Raw genomic sequence first — 21,598 nt, 5'->3', positions numbered from 1 at the left:
TGTGCTGACGCAGAGCCAAGCGGGCCTTTCGAAGGCCCGCATCCTGTTTGACACTGTCTCGATCCTCAGGCTGAGGCTGAGGGGTGGAGCGGCCTGTAGGCCTCAAGACAGCCTTTCCGTTGCTCTTAGGCCTTGCTGTAAAAGTTCCCTGGGTCGACGTTTCCTACGTACCCTCCAAGTCTCGGGATTGCCTTGTGGAGGGCGGTTCAGTCCCCGATGCTGGGCAGCCCAGAAACTGCTTTTGGGGGGAGCTGGTCCCGCCGTAGGGCTGCCAGTCTGAAATGATAGACCTAGAGAAATGTAAACTGTTCTCTGGTGAGCCAATCCAAGCCGCACCAGTGGCATCCTTTCCACCCCATCTTTCCCCCCTTGTTTCACTCTCCCATGCAGTCGATGCTAGTGCAGGTGCAGCTGCAGGTGACATTCGGCAGGTACTCCAGAGGGAAGCCGAGGAGAAGAAGGAAAACAGGGAAGGGAAGGAGGGAGAAGAGCAAGACTGTGGGAAAGGACTCCTGGTTCCTTGGGCTTGTTCCAAGGCTTGCGCAGTTCCAGAATTAACGATTGGCTTGCTCAGTGGTGAAGTGGTTAAGAGCGGCGGCCTCTAATCTGGAGAACCAGGCTTGATTCCCCACTCCTCCACATGCAGCCAGGTGGGTGACCCAGGGTCAGTCACAAGTTTTCTCAGAGCTGTTCTCTCAAAAGCAGTCCTCGAAAGAGCTCTCTTGTGCCATTTTGGTGCGGTGGTTAAGTGTGCGGACTCTAATCTGGGAGAACCAGGTTTGATTCCCCACTCCTCCGCTTGCACCTGCTGGATGACCGTGGGCAAGCCATAGTTCTGTCAGAGCTGTCCTTGGACGAGCAGTTCTCTCAGAGCTCCCTCAGCCCCACCCGCCTCGCACGGTGCCTGTTGTGGGGAGGGGAAGGGGAAGGAGTTTGTAAGCCGCTCTGAGACTCTGAGTGAAGGGCGGGGTATAAATCCAATCCCTTCTTCTCTTCTTTTTCTTCTTTTTAGTGCAGAGTGCTTTTTTAAACATTTAAATCAACATTTTAATTTAAATAAAACGGACATCTGTAACAGCTATATAACGATTTGTAACATTTTGTGATAATCCTTGGAACAGTAACAATAACATATTATACCTCATAGCAATACATACATACAGTATTTTTTACTATTTTTATGGTAACTGTGTAACATCATCCTCTATGTAAACTATCTAATATCGCTGGAATCTCTTCTTGTGATTTTAAGAACGCAGAGTGCCCTGTCAGGCTAGAGAGAGGCTTGAGAGATGACAATAGCTAAGCCTGCAAGGCCTTATGGGAGAGGAACCAAACAGAGACGCCTCAGCTAATCCAGGCTGTTGTACAGAAATGCCCCCAGGCGCGCTGATTTTTCCTGCTACACATGTACGAGACTTTCCTTTTCTTAGAAATGAATTTTGACTAACCTTCCTTAGTTTGCTATTAATGTAAGAAGAAGAAGAAGAAGAAGAAGAGATTGGATTTGTACCCCGCCCTTCACTTGGAGTCTCAGAGCGGCTTACAAACTCCTTTCCCTTCCCCTCCCCACAACAGACACCCTGTGAGTTAGGTGGGGCTGAGAGAACTCTGACACAAACTGCTCTTTTTCAAGGACAGCTGTGCCAGAGCTTGTGACTGACCCAAGGTCACATCAGCAGGTGCAAGCGGAGGAGTGGGGAATCAAACCCGGTTCTCCCAGATTAGAGTCCGCACACTTAACCGCTACACCAAACTGAGGATTTGGATTTGGAAATTAATATAAAAGTCAGTTTTTACAATGTATTTTATTATTCTGTCGGGCAGCTGCCGACGGTTTTTTCCCCTCCAACCAGAGAGATGGGAGGCCCCTTGGATTGAGTCAGAGTATGTTACGTAACAAATCATAGAAAAGACAATATTTACAATCATTCAGAAAAAGCAAACGGGTAAATCTTGTCTTCTCATTCCAAAACACAGTAAAAGATTCTCCAAAGCTCATTAAATTTCTCTTTGGTCCGATTCAGCAAGAACTATTTTATGATCTCTGGGATTAGATGCCTGCCTTATATTGTCTGTCCCTCGTATTTGGTCCTCCAGAGAAACACTGCCAGTGTGGTGCAGTGGTTGAAAGTGTCAGACTAAAATCTTGGAAGACCCGGGTTTGAATCCCCCCACACATGCCATGGAATCTTGTAGGGTGATCTTGGGACAGTCACAGTCTCTCAGCCTGACTTACCTCACAGGAGTGTTGTGAGGATAAAATGGAGGAGAGGAGAAGGATGTAAGCTGCTTTGGGTTCGGTGTAGTGGTTAAGTCTGCGGACTCTGATCTGGGAGAACTGTGTTTGATTCCCCACTCCTCCACTTGCACCCGCTGGATGACCTTGGGCAAGCCATAGTTCTGTCAGAGCTGTTCTCTCAAGGACGGTTCTGGAAAGAGCTCTCTCAGCCTCACCTACCTCACAGGCAGTGTTCCCTCCAAGCTAAGTTAGTGTGAGCTCACTCACAGTTTTTTAGCCTCCGCTTCACAGATTTTTGTCTTGGCTTGGGAAGGATGGCTCCAGGGCATTGCTCACTCACAACTTTAATGCCGGTAGCTCACAAAGTAGAATTTTTGCTCACAAGACTCCACAGATTAGAGGGAGCATTGCTCACAGGGTACCTGTTGTGTGGAGGGGAAGGGAAAGGAGTTTGTAAGCTGCTCTGAGACTCTGAGTGAAGGGCGGGGGATAAATACAATCTCTTCATCTTCCTCTGGGTCACCCTTGGGGAGAAAGACAGGGTAGATATGAATTAAATAAAAGAAATAAACATCTGGCATCAAGATATCCTGAAGAACTTGCTTTGTGTTTGAAGAAGAAGAGTTGGTTTTATAACACACCCTTCATTACCCGAAGGAGTCACAGAGTGGCTTACAATCACCGTCTCTTCCTCTCCCCACAACAGACACCCTGTGAGGTAGGTGGGGCGGAGAGAGCTCTGGGAGAACTGCTCTGGAGAGAACAGCTCTGAGAGAACTTGTGACTGGCCCAAGGTCACCCAGCTGGCTGCAAGTGGAGGCATGGGAAATCAAACCCGGTTCTCCAGATTAGAGTGCACCGCTCTTACCCACTACACCAAACTGGCTTTGGGGGTCCGCCACCATTGTAGAATGCAAGGGAAATTCTCCGGTGGCTTCCCCCCCCCCTTCCTCCATTTAAATGCCAATCTGCCGTTTCCCTAGGTCTTCCCTCCAGTCCCTGTGATACCGGATTATGCCTACTATGCCAGGAACAAGGATCGGGAGTCTCTGGTGCCGCTGGCGGAGAAGCCCTGCCCTGTTTATATCTCTCCAATGAAAGGCAAGGATGGGTTTTGGGGACAGTGTTGGCTTGGAGCAGCGGATGTGAATGCGTGGGGGGGGGGAGAAGCATGCGTTGGGTATATCTATCTTTTAGTTGTTGTTCAGTCGCACAGTCGAGTCCGACTCTTCGCGACCCCATGGACCAGATCACGCCAGGCCTTCCTGTCTTCCGCCGTTCTCTGAAGTTGGCTCAATTTAATGTTCGTTGCATCTATATATCTATCTATATATAAAAGAAAGTCCCTTCACTGCAAAATCAATGCCCAGGCCAAACCGCTGAACCTAGAGACACCAGATTCGGGGAGAGCTCTCCTACCGTGACATAGATGCTCACTAAGAAGGGACTTTTAGAAATTCGGCCCCTAAGGGGGTCAAAAGGGGTAAAATGTGCTCCCCCCATTGATTCCTATGCGGCTGCCAGGCTGCTGCCTCCTTGCACCCCCCACTTTCTGATTGGTCAGCTGCAGAGCTCAGTGTTCTGAGGTTAAAAAAAGCAGTTACAGGGGACTGCAGAGAGCTCATGACAGTTGAGGAAAGCAGGAGTGGCCAACAACCGCCTGTGAGGTGAAGCAAAGCTGCTGGCCCAGCCTCCCTATGGCTTCAAGCATGTTCCCCACCAATGCTCCCTCTAAGTTGTGGAGTCTTGTGAGCACAAATCCTACTTTGTGAGCTACTGGCATTAAAGTTGTGAGCGAGCGATTTGGCTGCTGCATAAATCAGTTTGCTCTGGGGCCATTCCCTTCCTGAGCTGAGACCAAAATGTGTGAGCCGGCGGCTAAAAAACTGTGAGCTAGCTCACACTCACTCAGCTTAGAGGGAACACTGGTCCCCACCTCCTACACCGAACAGGCAGTTGTCTGTCAGGTGGTGCAGCGGTTGCAAGGTGCTTAAAGCCACGAGGGAGCCCGCCCCAGCAGTCTACGGAGAGGTCCTTCAGTCGAGAAAAAAGGACGTATGTCTCGCTTCATTTTTCACACCACAATCTTCTCCATTAGAATCCCTACAACAAATGTTAGCTTTCAAACTTCACATCATCAGCATTTATAACTGGATTGATGGAACTTAAATACCGTAGCAAAGCACGAATAGCAGGCTAGTAAGAACATAGATAAGTCTGAGTCTTCTTGCTCTCACCTGGACAGCCCCGGCTAGTATAATCTCATCAGATCCTGGAAGCGATGCTGGGTCGGCCCCGTTTAGTAGCAGTCTCAGTTCAGTTTATTGTAATTAGCCACTGGCTGTTACAAAATTACAGAATACAAATTGTGAACAAACTATAGGTTAATATCAGAATATATAAAAGTGGCAGACGTCAGTGGCAAAAATTTAACATAGCAGCCCGAGTAATGCACCTTCCCGATGCCACCTCGGAACATATATTCTTTGCAGCAAGGGCAAATAATGAAACTGTATAACAGACATAGGAGCTGCGGTGGCTCAAGTGGTTAAGACGCTGAACTGCAGGCTGTGGAAGGTCTGTAGTTCAGCGGTTTGAGACCCGAGTGCCGCATGACGGAGTGAGCTCCCGTCTCTAGTTCCAGCTCCTGCCAACCTAGCAGTTGGAAAGCAAGAAATTGCAAGTAGATAAACAGGTACCGCTTCGGTGGGAAGGTGACAGCGTTCCGTGTGCCTCGGCATCTAGTCATGCCGGCCACATGACCATGGAGAAGTCTTCGGACAGCGCTGGCTCTTCGGCTTGGAAACGGAGATAAGCACCGCAACCCTAGAGTCGGATTCGACTGGCTTTCGAGCAAGGGAAACCTTATCTATAAGAGACATATGCATCAATGTCAGATAACAGAAATAAAATTTTATCTTCAACTGGGTAAGCACTAAGACCAGATAAAATACCTGCTAAAAATCTAGCCCCTGGACTAGAATATACAGTGGGCAAAAGAGGATATAGTGAGGTAAATCCTCAAGTTCGTGGGTGCCAAAAATACATCGACGATGGGCCCATGGAGTGCGATTGAATCGGCCCTCCGAAATGGCCGTTGGCATTGATTGAAACCGTAGAGAGGTAAAGGACGCTCTAAGTACGTGTTCAGACATATTGACTAAGTATGGAGTTCTACTATGGTCTGCTTTAATTGCTTTGTACCATGGTGCCGCTTTTGATTTTAGTATCAAAGAGCGGTCTAGCCGGGTGTTAAAGTCATACATCTAGTTTCTAAGTTGGGATTTATCAACTGATGTTTCCAAAAGATCATCAGGAATAGTGTCTTGAACGTATGTTGTTAAGAAAGTCACTAATCTTTTAAGCTGCTGTTAACCCCATAAGCTGCGGTGGCTCAAGTGGTTAAGACGCTGAACTGCAGGCTGTGGAAGGTCAGTAGTTCAGCAGTTCAAGACCCGGGTGCCGCAAGACGGAGTGAGCTCCCATCTCTAGTTCCAGCTCCTGCCAACCTAGCAGTTCGAAAGCAAGAAATTGCAAGTAGATAAATAGGTACCACTTCAGTGGGAAGGTAACAGCGTTCCGTGCACCTTGGTGTTTAGTCATGCCGGCCACATGACCACGGAGAAGTCTTCGGACAGGGCTGGCTCTTCGGCTTTGAAACAGAGATGAGCACCGCACTCCCCGAGTCGGATTCGACTGGCTTTCGAGCAAGGGAACCTTTACCTTTACCTTTTTAGCCCCATTTAGTATTTGGATAGGAGACCACCTAGGAAGTTGAGGGTCACCATGCAGAGGCAGGCAAGGGCAAACCACCTCTGTTCATCTCTGTTGTCTTGAAAACCCTCCAGAGTCTTTGTAAGTCGGCTGCAACTTGGTGGCAAAGAGAGAGAGAGAGAGAGAAAGTTTTTCTTGGCGGAGAATATGGGTCCTTTTGTGCAACCCCTAAGAAGCACACTGGAGTTCACACAGTCCTTAATTTTTAACTCTTCAGTAGCCCTCCGTCGGGGCCGCGGTGGCTCAGAGGTTAAGACGCTGAAGCTGCAGACTGGAAGGTCTGTAGCTCAGCAGTTCGAGACCCAAGTGCCGCGGGATGGAGTGAGCTCCCGTCTATGGCCCCGGCTCATGCCAACTTAGCAGTTCAGAAGCAAGAAATTGCAAGGAGATAAACAGGTACCGCTTCAGTGGGAAGGTAACAGCATTCTGTGTGCCTTGGCGTCTGGTCATGCCAGCCACATGTGACCACGGAAACGTCTTCGGACAGCGCCGGCTCTTCGGCTTGGAAATGGAGATGAGCAGCGCCCCCTAGAGTTGGATTCGACTGGATTTTGAGCGAGGGAAACCTTTAGCCCTCCGTCAGAGCTTTTGGACATGGGTGCCTCTTAGTCTCTTCAATCCAGATGGAATGTTAATTCCCGCAAGGGAAGCTGGGGCGTAGAGGGGAGGTGATCACAGGCTCCCCGGCTCCTTCTTGCTTCCTCTTTGTGTTTCTTCTGGCTGATTTGTTCTCTCCTCCCCCAGTCCTGTGTCACATGGAGGGGAGCGGCCAGTGGCCTCAAGACCAGGAAGCCATCCGGCGGATCAAGGCCGCCTTCCAGATCCAGCTGGCGGAACTCCTGCGCCGGCAATACCACCTCCTCTGCCGGCCCGGCCCTGCCTACACTGATGTCTATAAGGTAACGGTCCACGAGAATAACACACAATCCCAGGACAGTCTGCTATGAAAAAATATACAGATGTGTGCTAGATGCCCACAGAACAATACAATAACAAAAGAGACTAGGTTCTTACCTTTAAAGCCCTATATGACCGGGGTCCGACATACCTACGGGACCGCCTTTCCCCATACATACCCCAGAGAGCACTACGGTCTGGGTCTCAAAATTTGTTAACCCTCCCTGGCCTGAGGGAGGCCAGGCTAGCTACTACCAGGGCCGGGGCCTTTTCAGTGGCGGCCCCTACCTGGTGGAACGAGGTCCTGGAGGAGATCAGGGCCCCGCGGGACCTTTCACAGTTCCGCAGGGCCTGCAAGATGGAGCTCTTCCACCAGGCATTTGATTAGGGGCCGTCGCTGTCGTAGAACCCTGGCTCGTGGTTTTAACATGGAGCCATGGCCCGTGGCTTTAACATCGCGCCGATGCCATAAGAAGTTCTGAGCAGAAGAACATTGAGAAGATATGGGAAGGGGTAATTCATCTTGAAAATGAGCCATCTAAGTTGATCTTTTAACTGCTGCCAGCACCTTGTGTTTGTATTTTATCTGTTGTATTTAAAACTAGGAAAAAGGCTCGTTGTGGAAATAAATACAACGGTCTCTAGAAAGAGGCTCTGGGCGGGTGCCCCGGCCTTGGACACTCAGTGTCAATTTGCTGTGGCGATCTCAGCAGGGTATTTTCTCCAGAGGAACTGATCTCTGCTACCTAAAGAACAGAGGTCCCATGCCTCCTGAAACCTCAACCTCTCCAGGTTCCATCCCTCACATCTCCAGGAATTTCCCACCTGGAGTTGGCAACCCTATCTCCTTCCCAGCCAATCATCAACCTACCTTTATTTCCCCCTCACTCTTCAGCTTTCCACCCCCCACACACCTGCAGCCTCTCCCGTGCTCTGAAGCCCTGACTGCTATGTCACATTGGCTGTCATACGGGGGCCACCTCAGCAGCATATAAGGATACAGAGCCTACCATTTTCTCCAGGGGAACTGATCTCTGCCATCTGGAAAGCAGTTGTAATTCTGAGTGATCTCCAGCCCTCACCTGGAGATTGGACACATTTTACCTCAGAACAGCAAAACTGTTTAGAATGTTAGAGGCAAAAGCCAATCAAGTCGCATATGCAAACGACCTCTGTGTTCCGAGGCAAAGGCCAGTGAGGCTGCATATGCAAATAACCTCTGTGTTCTGACTGGCTATGGGGGGGACAGGACGACAGCCAACTGTTTAGAATGTTGGAGGTGAGACTCAAGCAATGCAGCCAGTGGATAGGGACAGATTCTGAGTGACACACCTGGGCGCCAACCAATTCCGGAGCGTGTGGAATGTTCTAGAGAAGTGCCACCACCATTCGGCTTTTATTTATAAGGGAGATAACTGTATGATTTTAACTGTATTTAAGTTTGTATGGAAGCCGCCCTGAGTCTGCTTTGCGGGGAGGGTGGGGCATAAATCTAATAAATAAATAAATAACATCATTTAGTGTGCAGTAATGAAAACAACCACTTATTCCTTCATAGAAAAATTACAAAGGTCAATGAAATTATACACAGCCGTCTGCTCCAGACTCTTCTAGGTTCGCTGGAGCAAGTCCGCTGGCCTTGTCCCTCCTCTGTTGGCGCGCTGGAGGAGGCGGCTGCCGAAGGCGGCAGGTCTCGGCCATCCACAGCGTCTGGCCAAGCCGGGCGGGCTATCTCCTTCCCCGCCTGCTCGCGGGCCCGGCATGCCAAGGCAGCTGGCCTCTCCCCACCGGCTGCCTAAGCGAGCGAGCGGCACACGTAGCAGTGGAGTGGCGGTGAGCGAGGGACGGCCGCTCGCTGCCTGTTCTAGCTGCGCGCGTGCCAAGCCAGCTAGCCTTGTCCCTCCCCCCCATCCCCCCAGCCAATGGCATGCCAGTTGCCCCGAGTGGCAGCCGGCGGCCCAATGGCTGAGGGAGCGCATTTCTTCTCACCACCCCATAGGCCGGTAGCCACCCCAAAATGCTTTTATATAATAGGAGAGATTCATGCCCACCTGGAGGTTGGCAACTCTGTCCATAAGGCCGGAACGCATTATCATAAATCAGACATCCGCCGCAACCTGGTTCTGTACTTCCAGCGACGGGTGCGTATTAGACTCGCCAGTCTTTCCACCAGGGAAGCAAGATAGTGCTGGCATTACAGAAGTGCGCCAGGAGGGAAGAAGGGATACTAAAGGAGGAGCGGAGGGGTTTTGCCAGGGCGGCTGACGGGAGCGCGTGCTTGGTGTAGTGGTGAAGTGCGCGGACTCTGATCTGGGAGAACTGGGTTTGATTCCCCACTCCTCCACTTGCACCTGCTGGATGACCTTGGGCAAGCCACAGCTCTGTCAGAGCTGTTCTGGAAAGTGCTCTCTCAGCCCCACCCACCTCACAGGGTGTCTGTTGTGGGGAGGGGAAGGGAAAGGAGTTTGTAAGCCGCTCTGAGACACCTTCGGGTAGTGAAGGGCGGGGTATAAATCCAATCTCCTCCTCCTCTTCCTCCCCCCCTCCTCCTCTTCTAATTTAGAGAACCAGACTCCACTCCTACACATACAGCCAGATGGGTGACCTTGTGTCAGTCACAACTCCCTCAGAGCTGTTCTCTCAAGAGCAGTTTCTGTCAGAGTTCTTCCAGCTGCACCTGTGGGGAGAGGGAGGGAAGGAGATTGTAAAGCCGCTCTGAGACATGGGGTCTGAACTGGCAGAGACTGAGCAAGAGAGAGATCTTGGAGTTGTAGTGGATAACTCACTGAAAATGTCGAGACAGTGTGTGACTGCAATAAAGAAGGCCAATGCTATGCTGGGGATTATTAGGAAGGGTATTGAAAACAGATCAGCCAATATAATAATGCCCCTATATAAATCAATGGTGAGACCTCATTTGGAGTACTGTGTGCAGTTCTGGGCACCACACCTTAAAAAGGATATTATAGCTTTGGAAAAAGTGCAGAAAAGGGCAACTCGAATGATAAAAGGGTTGGAACACTTTCCCTATGAGGAAAGGTTAAAGCGCTTAGGGCTCTTTAGCTTGGAGAAAAGACGACTGAGGGGTGACATGATCGAGGTTTATAAGATTATGCATGGGAAAGAGCAGGTAAAGAAAGAGGTACTTTTCTCCCTTTCTCACAATACAAGAACTCGTGGGCACTCCATGAAACTGCAGAGCGGTCGGGTTAGAATGGATAAAAGGAAGTACTTCTTCACCCAAAGAGTGATTAACACATGGAATTCACTGCCACAGGAAGTGGTGGGTGCTACAAGCATGGACGGCTTCAAAAGGGAATTAGATAAGCATATGGAGCAGAGGTCCATCAGTGGCTATTAGCCACAAGGTATAGCTAGGGGCTCTGGGGCAAGTGATGCTCTGTCTTCTTGGTGCTTGGGGGGGGGTCAACAGTGGGAGGGCTTCTAATGTCCTGGCCCCACTGCTGGACCTCCTGATGGCACTGGTATTTCTGGCCACTGTGTGACACAGAGTGTTGGACTGGATGGGCCTTTGGCCTGATCCAACATTGGCGTCTCTTATGTTCTTATGTTCTTATGAGACTCCTTCGGGTAGTGAAGGGCGGGGTATAAATCCAATCTCTTCTTCCTCCTCTTCCTCCTCTTCCTCTTCTTCCTCTTCTTCCTCTTCTTCCTCTTCCTCCTCCTCCTCCTCTTCTTCCTCTTCTTCCTCTTCCTCTTCTTCTTCTTCTTCTTCCTCTTCCGCTTCTTCCTCTTCTTCCTCTTCTTTTTCCTCTTCCTCTTCTTCTTCTTCTTTTTTTCCCTCCCAGGACGGCTACGTCTTCCGCCTCCGAGTGGCCTACCACCGAGAGCCGCAGATCCTGAAGGAGGTGGTCACCCCAGAGGGCATGCTGAAGTACCAGGACACCGAGGAGTCCCTGCGGCTCGAACTGGAGACCCTCCACCTGCCCTTCCTGACCAGCACTCTTCACGGGTGAGGGAGTAAGAGTGGCCCCGCTGTGTCTGTGAAGGGCCACGGTCCTGTCAGCGCACCCTGGGGACCTGCCTGCAGGAGACTGGGGATCCTCCGCGTCAGAGCCGCTCCTTGGCAACCGAGGGTGTGGCAGAGGGGCCAAAGGGGTCGGCCATCGGTGTTCACCAAAAGCAGGTCTCCTGGTTGCCCAGACCAAGGTTGGCTTGGGATTGTAAGGCCATTTCTCCCCTCAGTCCAGGAGAAGTGGCTATTAGCCAGAAGGAATAGAGGGAACACTCTGTCTGGGGCAATTGATGCTCCGTATTCTTGGTGCTTTGGGGGGGGGCAACAGTGGGAGGGCTCCTAGTGTCCTGGCCCCACTGGTGGACCTCCTGATGGCCCCTGGTACTTTTGGCCACTGTGTGACACAGCATGTTGGACTGGATGGGCCATTGGCCTGATCCAACACTGGCTTCTCTTACGTTCTTATGTCTGGGGCAGTGACGCTCTGTATTCTCATTGCTTGGGGGGCAACAGTGGTAAGGCTTCTGGAGTTCTGGCCCCACTGCTGGACCTCCTGAAGGCACCTGGTTTTTGGCCACTGTGTGACACAGAGTGTTGGACGGGATGGGCCATTGGCCGTATCCAACATGGCTTCTCTTATGTTCTTAAGAGCAGAAGTCCATGTGGGGCTATTAGCCGCAAGGTATAGATGGGACATTCTGTCTGGGGCAGTGATGCTCTGTCTTCTTGGTGCTTGGGGGGGCCACAGAGGGAGGGCTTCTGTGGTTCTGGCCCCGTTGGTGGACCTCCTGAGGGCACCTGGTGTTTTTGGCCACTGTGTGACACAGAGTGTTGTACAGGATGGGCCACTGGGCTGATCCAACATGGCTTCTCTCATGTCCTTTTGAGGGGATGGCGCAGAGGCAGAATCTCTGTAGACCGTTCAGCACAAGACCTGCTCTGTGTTCAAATTATAACAGCCACACCGTTGGGCGGTCGGCGTCCTGCAGAGTCCATAGTCATATTCACAGCAGAATTCCCCCACAGACACAGTTTTTGGCTTGATTGTTCAGTCAGAGTAGGCCTCTCCTCGCTGCTCTCTGTGGAAGGTGGGTTCTTGTTTTATGCCTTTTATCAGAGCACCTCTTCCCCCTTCCCTACCTATCACTTGCCCAAGTCCAAGAGATAAAGTGGGATGCCAGTCTCAGTGGGTACCATACCGAGGGTAACCAAAACACTAGAACTCGAGGGCATCCGATGAAGCTGATGGGCAGTAGGTTCAGGACTGGCAAAAGGAAATACTACTTTACGCAGGGAGTGATTAAAGTGTGGGATTCGCTGCCGGAGGATGTAATGATGGTCACAGGAGTAGACGGCTTTCAAAGGGGATTAGAGAGATTCATGGGGGATAAGCCTGTCAATGGCTACTAGCCATGGTGACTGGGGGGAACCTCCACATTCAGAGGCGGTCAGCCTCTGAAACCCAGAGCCAGGAGGCAACATCAGGGGAAGGCCTTGGCCTCTGTCACCTATTGTTGGCCCTCCGGAGGAACTGGCTGGCCACTGTGTGAGACAGGAGGCTGGACTGGATGGACCCTCACTGGTTTGATCCAGCAGGGCTCTTCTGATTTTCTTCTCAGGGGAAGGCCTCGGCCTCTCTGCCCTGTTGTTGGCCCTCCAGAGGAACTGGCTGGCCCCCGTGTGAGACGGGAGGCTGGACTAGATGGACCCTCACTGGTCTGATCCAGCAGGGCTCTTCTGATGTTCTTCTCAGGGGAAGGCCTCGGCCTCTCTGCCCTGTTGTTGGCCCTCCAGAGGAACTGCTTGGCTGCTGTGTGAGACACGATGCTGGACTAGATGGACCCTCACTGGTCTGATCCAGCAGGGCTCTTCTGAGGTTCTTCTCAGGGGAAGGCCTCGGCCTCTATGCCCTGTTGTTGGCCCTCCAGAAGAACTGGTTGGCCGCTGTATGAGAAGGGATGCTGGACTAGATGGACCACTGGTCTGATCCAGCAGGGCTCTTCTGAGGTTCTTACGAGGGGTCGTTGCTTTCTGTTTCCAGCCTGCAGCAGCAGCATCCAGCTTTTGGGTCCACCTGCCGCCTTGCCAAGCGCTGGGTCAGTGCACAGATGTTGAACGACAGCCTTTCAGAGGAGTGTGTGGATTTGCTGGTGGCGTCCCTCTTCCTCTGCCCAGCACCTTACATGGCGCCCAGGTAAGGGCCTTTGGCACTGGCCGCTTCGCTTCCTACTTGGCTTGATTAAGAAGAGAGACTGGATTTATCCCCCGCCCTTCACTACCCAAGGGAGTCTCAGAGCGCCTTACAAACTCCTTTTCCTTCCCCTCCTCACAACAGACACCCTGTGAGGCAGGTGGGCCTGAGAGAGCTCTCCCAAGGACCGCTCTTGAGAGAACAGCTCTGAAAGAACTTGTGACTGACCCAAGGTCACCCCAGCAGCTGCACGTGGAGGAGTGGGGAGTCAAACCTGGTTCTTCCAGATTAGAGTCCACGCTCCTAATCACGACACCAAACTGGCTCTCTGTTAAAATACAGCCTTGCCAGGAACTCAAATTTGGAGGCAAGAATGCATCGGAGTGCCTTACGGTGGAGGCAGAGAAACAGGAGAAGGCCGTCACTCTGCTTGTGGGCTTCCTCAGCATCTCACCAAGCATCTCACCAGGAGGGGCTGTGGCTCAGTGGTAGAGCATCTGCTTGGGATGCAGAAGGTTCCAGGTTCAATCCCCGGCATCTCCAGTAAGGGTCAGGTATCAGGTGATGTGAAAGACCTCAGCCTGAGATCCTTGAGAGCTGCTACCAGACTGAGTAGACAACACTGACTTTGATGGAGAGGGCCAGTTTGGTGTGGTGGTTAGGAGCACGGACTCTAATCTGTGAGAACCAGATTTGATTCCCCACTCCTCCACGTGCAGCTGCTGGTGTGACCTTCGGTCAGTCCCACTGTCTCTAGAGCTGTTCTCTCAAGGGCAGTCCTTGAGAGAGCTCTCTCAGCCCCACCTACTTCACAGGGGAGGGAAGGGAAAGAAGATTGTAAGCCACTCCTTCAGGCAGTGAAGGGCGAGGTATAAATCCAGTTTCGTCGTCGTCTTCAAACTGGCAGCGGCTCTCCAGGGTCTCAGGCGGGGGTCTTTCCCATCACCTCCTGCCCGGTCCTTTTTAACTGGAGATGCCGGGGATTGAACCTGGGACCTTCCGCATGCCAAGCAGAGGCTCTGAGCCAGAGCCCCTCTTTACAGCTCTCCAGGGTCTCAGGCGGAGGTCTTTCCCATCACCTGCTGCCTGGTCCTTTTTAACTGGAGATGCCGGGGATTGAACCTGGGACCTTCCGCATGCCAAGCAGAGGTTCTTCCACTCAGCCACGGCCCCTCTTTACAGCTCTCCAGGGTCTCAGGCAGAGGTCTTTCCCTTCACCTGCTGCCTGGTCCTTTTTAACTGGAGATGCCGGGTATTGCCAACCTTTACTTTGAGATACCTTTATCTGCTTAATGCCTTTACCTCTAGCCCCGTTTCATGTCCCTTTTCTCCTCCCGCAGTTCTCCCCAGGTGGGCTTCCTTCACTTCCTTCGCCTGCTCGCCACCTTCGACTGGAAGAACAGCCCTCTCATCGTCAACCTGAATGCTGAACTCAAAGGTGAGCAAGGCGGGCAACGGGAATGGTGCCAGGGAGTCAGTGTTCCCTCTAAGCTGAGTTAGTGTGAGCTAGCTCACAGTTTCTTAGCCTCCGGCTCACATGTTTTTTGTCTCAGCTCAGGAAGGGATGGGGCTCATTTATGCAGGAACCAAATCGCTCGCTCACAACTTTCATGCCGGTAGCTCACAAACTAGAATTTCTGCTCACAAGATTCCATAGCTTACCAGGGAGTGCTGTGCACGGTGCATGTTGGAGTAAGCTGGCAAACAGGACAGGCTTTTTTGAGCGTCAGTGGCAGAAGGCCCGTCTCTCCAGGTGTCCTTGCGTGGTCTCGGCTCAGGCGGAGCTGAGAGGGCGTGCAGCTTCCTTTATTTAACGTTTCCTGTTTTCTCTGCACCTTGTTTTTGGAGAGGTTTAGTAACCTGATCTCCGCCGTGGAGCCAGGTGCTTCGTAATCCAGTTTGTACGGCTCCAGATTAGAACCTTCCTGCTCTTTTGTTTTAAAGATCGTTTGACTTTGCACACACCTCAGGTGGTGGCAACCACATCATTTTTCTTTGTTCCACTTCGGGGCGTAAGAAACCCTGGGCCAGATGTGGCCCGCCCCTGTTTTGTTTCATGTTTCTGTCCTTGGCCTCTGATATTTGGAGGTGCGCTGCCTCTTGTTGTGGCCGTTCCATGTCACTATCATGATGAACAGCCACTCCTGGACCTCTCAATCCTGCATTTGCCCAAATTCTTAGATCAAAACTTTTAGATTGAGTAGTGTTAAGTCAGGGGTGTCTAACATGAGGCCCGGGGGCCAGATCAGGCCCCTGGAGGGCTTCTCTCAGCCCCGCAGTTGAACTGGCTGTCTTCTGCTTCTTCTTCCAGTTCTGCTGCTGCTGTGTCATCGTAGGTTTGCAGCTTACAGATGCACACCTGAACAGCATACTCAAGATTGCAACAGCACAGGCATTTTGATGCAATAAATCAGAGCAAGAGGTGTCAGTTATCAGATACTGTTAAATAAACAAAATATTGCAGGAGTGCTGATGTTTTAAGCAGGTTTTGATTTTAAGTAAAAAAGAACCCAACCTTTGGGTTTGTGTCTTTTATAAAGTTTATATCTCTGCTACCTGGCATTACCCAGCCCAACAAGGTCTCATTTATGTCAGATCCGGCCCTCATAACAAATGAGTTCGACACCCCTGTGTTAAGTCTTTGTGTAGCAGTAGCAAAGAGCAAGAGTCCAGGAGCACCTTAAAGACTAAAAAAGTTTATGGCAGGGGAGGAGCTTTTGTGAGTCACGGCTCCCTTCTTCAGACACAGCTAAAATGTGAGTTCATCTGTCCTTATATCATAAGGCTGGTGGATTTCCATTCTGTACAGCCAAATGTGGTGCGTTTCACAGAGACAGATCAAGACGGGCGGCCGCGTTAGTCTGTCTGTGGCAGTAGAAAAGAGCGAGAGTCCAGGAGCACCTTAAGGACTAACACGGTTTGTGGCTGGGGAGGTGCTTTCGTGAAGCACTGCCCGCTTCTTGAAAACATAAGAGAAGCCAACGTTGGATCAGGCCAAAGGCCCATCCAGTCCAACACTCTGTGTCACACTCTGTGGCCAGAAATACCAGGGGCCATCAGGAGGTCCAGCAGTGGGGCCAGGACACTAGAAGCTCTCCCACTGTTGCCCCCCCCCCCCCGAGCACCGAGAATACAGGGCATCCCTTGCCCCAAACCGAGAGTTCCTGTCTATACCTTGTGGCTAAGAGCCACTGATGGACCTCTGCTCCAGAAGCTTATCTAATTCCCTCTTCTAAGAACTTAAGAGAAGCCAATGTTGGATCAGGCCAAAGGCCCATCCAGTCCAACACTCTGGGTCACACAGTGGCCAAAAATACCAGGTGCCGTCAGGAGGCCCAACAGTGTGGCCAGGACACTAGGAGCCCTCCCACTGTTGACCCCCCCTCCCCTTAAGGACTAACAAGGTTTGTGGCTGGGGAGTAGCTTTTGTGAGACACTGCTCACTTCTTCAGATACAGCTAGAATGTGGGCCTCCCGCCCGCTTTCTTCATTGTCCAGTTTTCACACCCATACATATTAGTGGGGAATACTGTGGCATGTTAGTGTGGAGTGGAGTGAATGAGAGGCCCTGCCTTGCTAGGACCGCCTCTCTCAAAGCCGCTGCACCTGCGTTCATCTGAGAAGGTCTCTGGTGGCGTGTATTGTGCCTGTCCTCTTGGCTTCATGCCACAAAGGCCTCGAATCCCTGCGAATGTTCCTTCTCCTCCTCCTCCTCCTTCCCCCTCTTGGGTTTCAGTTTTGTGATCCCGCAGGAGGCTCTTGGGTTGTTTAATGAGTTGCTTTGATAGTCGAGTTTCAGCTTTGATCTCGTAGAAATCCCCCTCCCCCCCCCTCCATTATTGTAGGGTTCATACCTGTAAGAGCAGGTAGACAAAGAAAGAAGTACTTTTCTCTCTTTCTAGAGGAGGTAGAGAAAGAGGTACTTTTCTCCCTTTCTCACAATGCAAGAACTCGTGGGCACTCCATGAAATTGCTGAGCGGTCGGGTTAGAACGGATAAAAGGAAGTACTTCTTCACCCAAAGAGTGATTAATACATGGAATTCACTGCCACAGGAGGTGGCGGCTGCTACAAGCATGGACGGCTTCAAGAGGGAATTGGATAAACATCTGGAGCAGAGGTCCTTCAGTGGCTATTAGCCACGAGGTATAGATAGGAAGTCTCGTTCCGGGGCAAGTGATGCTCTGTATTCTTGGTGCTTGGGGGGTGGGGGCAAAAGTGGGAGGGCTTCTAGTGTCCTGGCCACACTGCTGGACCTCCTGATGGCACCTGGTATTTTTGGCCACTGTGTGACCCAGAGTGTTGGACTGGATGGGCCATTGGCCTGATCCAACATTGGCTTCTCTTATGTTCTCTTGCGTTCTTAACTCTCTCCCTCCCCAACACACACACCTCTTTGGGGGGTGGGGGTGGCCAGAGGACAAGAGAACGTCTCATTGAATTTTTTAAAATGGCCCCTCGTGAAGGAAACTCCCTTGGCGTGGCTGTATGTAGATGGGAGGATCGCCAATTTCCTGGCTGTCCACAAACTATGCAAAACTGGAGCGCATAAAACCAGACACGTCATTGGAAGGAAAAGTCATAAAACTGCGACTGACTTATTTCGGCCACGTCATGCGGAAGAACTCACTAGAAAAAGCAATTGTGCTTGGATTGGTTAGCGGCAAAAGGAAACTGGGCCGCCAGAGAACATGGTGGCTAGAAACCAGAAAAGTCGACACCAGCCTGAACATGGAACGACTCAAAGAAACAGTGCAAGATTGGAAAACGTGGAGAGAGCTGGCCCATTGAATCACCAGGAGTCAGACATGACTGAATGGGTAGCAACAGCAACAACATGCAAAACTGAACAAAGTTTGAGTCCGGTGGCACCTTTAAGACCAACGAAGTTTAATTCTGGGGGTAAGTTTCCCTGAAGACGTGTGCATGCCCACGAAAGCTCACACAGTGAATAAAACTTTGTTGGTCTTAAAAGTGCCACTGGACTCAAACTTGGTTACGTTGCTTCAAACCAATGCAGCTTGTGAGCTACCAGCATTGAAGTTGTGAGCAAGCCATTTGGCTCCTGCATTAATCAGTTTGCTCTGGAGACCTCCTTCCTGAGCTAAGACAAAAATGTGTGAGCCGGAGGCTCCTATCTGGTGGAATGAGCTCCCAGAGGAGATCAGGGCTCTGCGGGACCTAGCACAGTTCCGCAGGGCCTGCAAGACGGAGCTCTTCCGCCAGGCTTTTGAATAGGAGCCGCCACCACTAGTCCACCACTAGTCCACCAGCAGTCCATCATTAGTGCACTAGTGCACCACCATCGCACTAGCTACCATCTATCCCCCATATATGGACATCAAGATGGGGCATGCACATCTAGTTGCTGCATTATGGGCGAGAACGGGATGGTCAGGGATAGTCATCTTGCTTTTAGAAATTTTAGAATTTGTACAGATTGTATAATTTGCTAGGCATCAAAATCTGTTTTAAATAGGGCTGTAATTTAATATTTTGTATTGTTTTATGGTTTTATCTGGGAATATGCCCTGTAAGCCGCCCTGAGACTCCGGGGAGGGCGGGATAAAAATGTGAATAATAAATAAATAAATAAATAAATAAATAAAAAACTGTGAGCTAGCTCACACTAGCTCAGCTTAGCGGGAACACTACTCCCCACCTGAATCTATGCAAAACTGAAGTATTCAAGAGAACTTTTATGGACAGGCAGTAGAGTTGTTCTGTACTAAATGATTCACAAGGTTACGTGGATAGATTGTTAGGGACTGTGATCTGTGCTACTGTGTACGGCTTGCTGAAACTGGGGCCCTACAGTGTAATTTTTGCGTCACTCAATGTGTCATGTTAATACTTCTGCTTTCCTTCAGTTCTGTTTTAAGACTTCTGGTTTAGTTCACCAACCCTAATTCCTCTTGTATTCTTTGTTGAATGTCCAATCTGGTCGATTGCACTGACTCACTCTATGTAATCTTTCCTGAGTCTATGTGTGAAATGGTAAATAAAACAAAAAAATTAATTTGTAGGTGATACCCCCCCCCCACCGGCTTATAGGGGTCAGAAACCATCTCGTCCAGCCCATGACCACTGCTGTCCAGTCCTCCCTGTGCCCCAAACGATGAGTTGGTGCCCCAGTTAAGGGCTTCTGTGGAACAAATGCCTTCAGATCACTTGAGTAAAACAGCATAAGAAGGACATAAGAGAAGCCAATGTTGGATCAGGCCAGTGGCCCATCTAGTCCAACACTCTGGGTCACACAGTGGCCAGAAATACCAGGTGCCATCAGGAGGTCCAGCAGCGGGGCCAGGACACCCGAAGCCCTCCCACTGTTGCCCCCCCCCCCAAGCACCAAGAAGACAGAGCATCACTTGCCCCAGCTGGAGAGTTCTTATAAGAGCATAAGAGAAGCCAATGTTGGATCAGGCCAGTGGCCCCTCCAGTCCAACACTCTGTGTCACACAGTGGCCAAAAATACCAGGTGCCATCAGGAGGTCCAGCAGTGGGGCCAGGACGCTAGAAGCCCTCCCACTGTTGCCCCCCCCCCCAAGCACCAAGAGGACAGAGCATCCCTTGCCCCAGACTGAGAGTTCCTATCTATACCTTGTGGCTAATAGCCACTAATGGACCTCTGTCTGCTCCGTATCTTTATCCAATTCCCTCTTGAAGCCGTCCGTGCTTGTAGCCACCACCACCTCCTGGGGCAGTGAATTCCAAGTGTTAATCACTCTTTGGGTGAAGAAGGACTCCCTTTGATCTGTTCTAACCCGACTGCTCAGCAATTTCATGGAGTGCCCACGAGTTCTTGTATTGTGAGAAAGGGAGAAAAAGACTTCTTTCTTGACTTGCTCTATCCCATGCATAATTTTGTAAACCTCGATCATGTCACCCCTCAGCCGTCATTTTCTCCAAGCAAAAGAGCCCCCAAAATTCAGCAAAATCCTCAGCTTTGAGATCCTTTTGAGGAGGGGTCGTATCTGTGCCCAAAGGCCGGTGAAGTGAAGGGTGGGAACGGTCACCAGGATTGTGCTACGATGGCGAGGGGCTGTGGCTCAACAGTAGAGTATCTGCTTGGCCTGCGGCATCTCCAGTTAAAAGGACCCGGCAGTAGGCGATGTGAAAGACCTCCGCCTGAGACCCTGGAGAGCAGCTGCCAGTCTGAGTAGACAATACTGACTTCCATAGACCAAGGATCTGACTCCGTATAAGGCAACTTCATGTATGTTCATGTGTGGCTCAGTGGTAGAGCCTCTGCCTGGCATACAGAAGATTCTGGGTCCAATACGGGCATCTCCAGTTAAAAGGACCAGGCAGCAGGTGATGTGAAAGTCCTCTGCCTGAGACCCTGGAGAGCCTCTGCCAGTCTGAGTGGTCAGTACTGACCTTGATGGACCAATGGTCTGGATTCAGTAGAAGGCAGCTTCATGTACATGTGGGGGAGGGGCCGCGGCTCAGTGGAAGAGCCTTTGCTTGGCATGCAGAAGGTCCCAGGTTCAATCCCCGGCATCTCCAGTTGAAAAGGACCGGGCAGTAGGCGATGTGAAAGACCTCCGCCTGAGACCCTGGAGAGCTGCTGCCAGTTTGTTTGAGCAATCCATCAGTCGACCTTTATTGGCATTACTTACAGAACATACGACTCAATTTGCAAGGAATACTTAAACACCTTCTTGAAGCTTCACACAGAAGGTTTGCAACCGTTTCAATTGTTACATGGTTCTGGGTTGTCGGCAGAAAGTAAATCTTACCTTTATCGGGTTTCCCTATATACTTCTCTCAACCATGGCTCAATGGATGTAAGGCACACGTCCGAGTAGAAAGTACACGAAAGAAACACACGTTCAAGAGTTTCTATCTCCTGCTTAGTGCAGGAACGCAATCTACTGTCGAATGGGGTTGTGTGTTTGTTTGTTTTTAATCTCCCATGTAATACTGCTGATGGCAACACATTAAACCCGGCTAATATACATGCTCTGCGCTGCCCCGGGATCGTTAAACAAGTTAGATACTCAGCCCTATGCCGGAAAGGTAAAGGCCCCAAATTGAGGGGTGAGCATCTACTTTTTGCACGGCTCTCAAGAACCTGCCTCTCAGTGTCAACCAGTCTTTGCCTGATCAGCCTAAAGGAAGAAGAAGAAGAAGAGAAGAAGAGATTGGATTTATACCCCGCCCTTCACTACCCAAAGGAGTCTCAGAGCGGCTTACAAACTCCTTTCCCTTCCCCTCCCCACCACAGACACCCTGTGAGGTGGGTGGGGCTGAGAGAGCTCTGACACAAACTGCTCTTTCAGGAACAGCTGTGACAGAGCTTGTGACTGACCCAAGGTCACATCAGCAGGTGCAAGTCGAGGAGTGGGGAATCAAACCCGGTTCTCCCAGATTAGAGTCCGCACACTTAACCACTACACCAAACTGGTTAGTCTCAGGCTGGGAGCAGAAGAAGAGGAAGAGGAAGAAGAAGGAGGAGGAGGAGGAGGAGATTGGATTTAGACCCCGCCCTTCACTACCCAAAGGTGTCTCAAAGC

General features: G+C 50.8%; 1 protein-coding gene and 1 non-coding gene across 2 annotated transcripts in view; both read left to right on the top strand.

Annotated features, from left to right (window-relative positions):
• NOL6 (nucleolar protein 6) overlaps nucleotides 1–21,598 on the top strand; it is an 86,238-nt gene that overhangs the window by 38,935 nt on the left and 25,705 nt on the right. The window contains exons 16-20 of the mRNA XM_015428186.1: nucleotides 3,226–3,343; nucleotides 6,761–6,915; nucleotides 10,723–10,886; nucleotides 12,931–13,083; nucleotides 14,421–14,518. Of these exons, the coding sequence (XP_015283672.1) occupies nucleotides 3,226–3,343; nucleotides 6,761–6,915; nucleotides 10,723–10,886; nucleotides 12,931–13,083; nucleotides 14,421–14,518 (688 nt within the window). The remainder of the gene's footprint in view (nucleotides 1–3,225; nucleotides 3,344–6,760; nucleotides 6,916–10,722; nucleotides 10,887–12,930; nucleotides 13,084–14,420; nucleotides 14,519–21,598) is intronic.
• On the top strand, nucleotides 13,552–13,623 carry TRNAP-GGG. Its single transcript has one exon. It is a non-coding gene; the product is annotated as a tRNA-Pro (tRNA).

Source organism: Gekko japonicus, unplaced genomic scaffold, assembly GCF_001447785.1.
Source record: "Gekko japonicus isolate JY-2015 unplaced genomic scaffold, Gekko_japonicus_V1.1 scaffold1831, whole genome shotgun sequence".
In the NCBI taxonomy this organism is placed as follows: Eukaryota; Metazoa; Chordata; class Lepidosauria; order Squamata; family Gekkonidae; genus Gekko; species Gekko japonicus.
The sequence above is the reverse complement of the archived record's forward strand: the minus strand, read 5'-3'. Positions and strand labels throughout refer to the sequence as shown.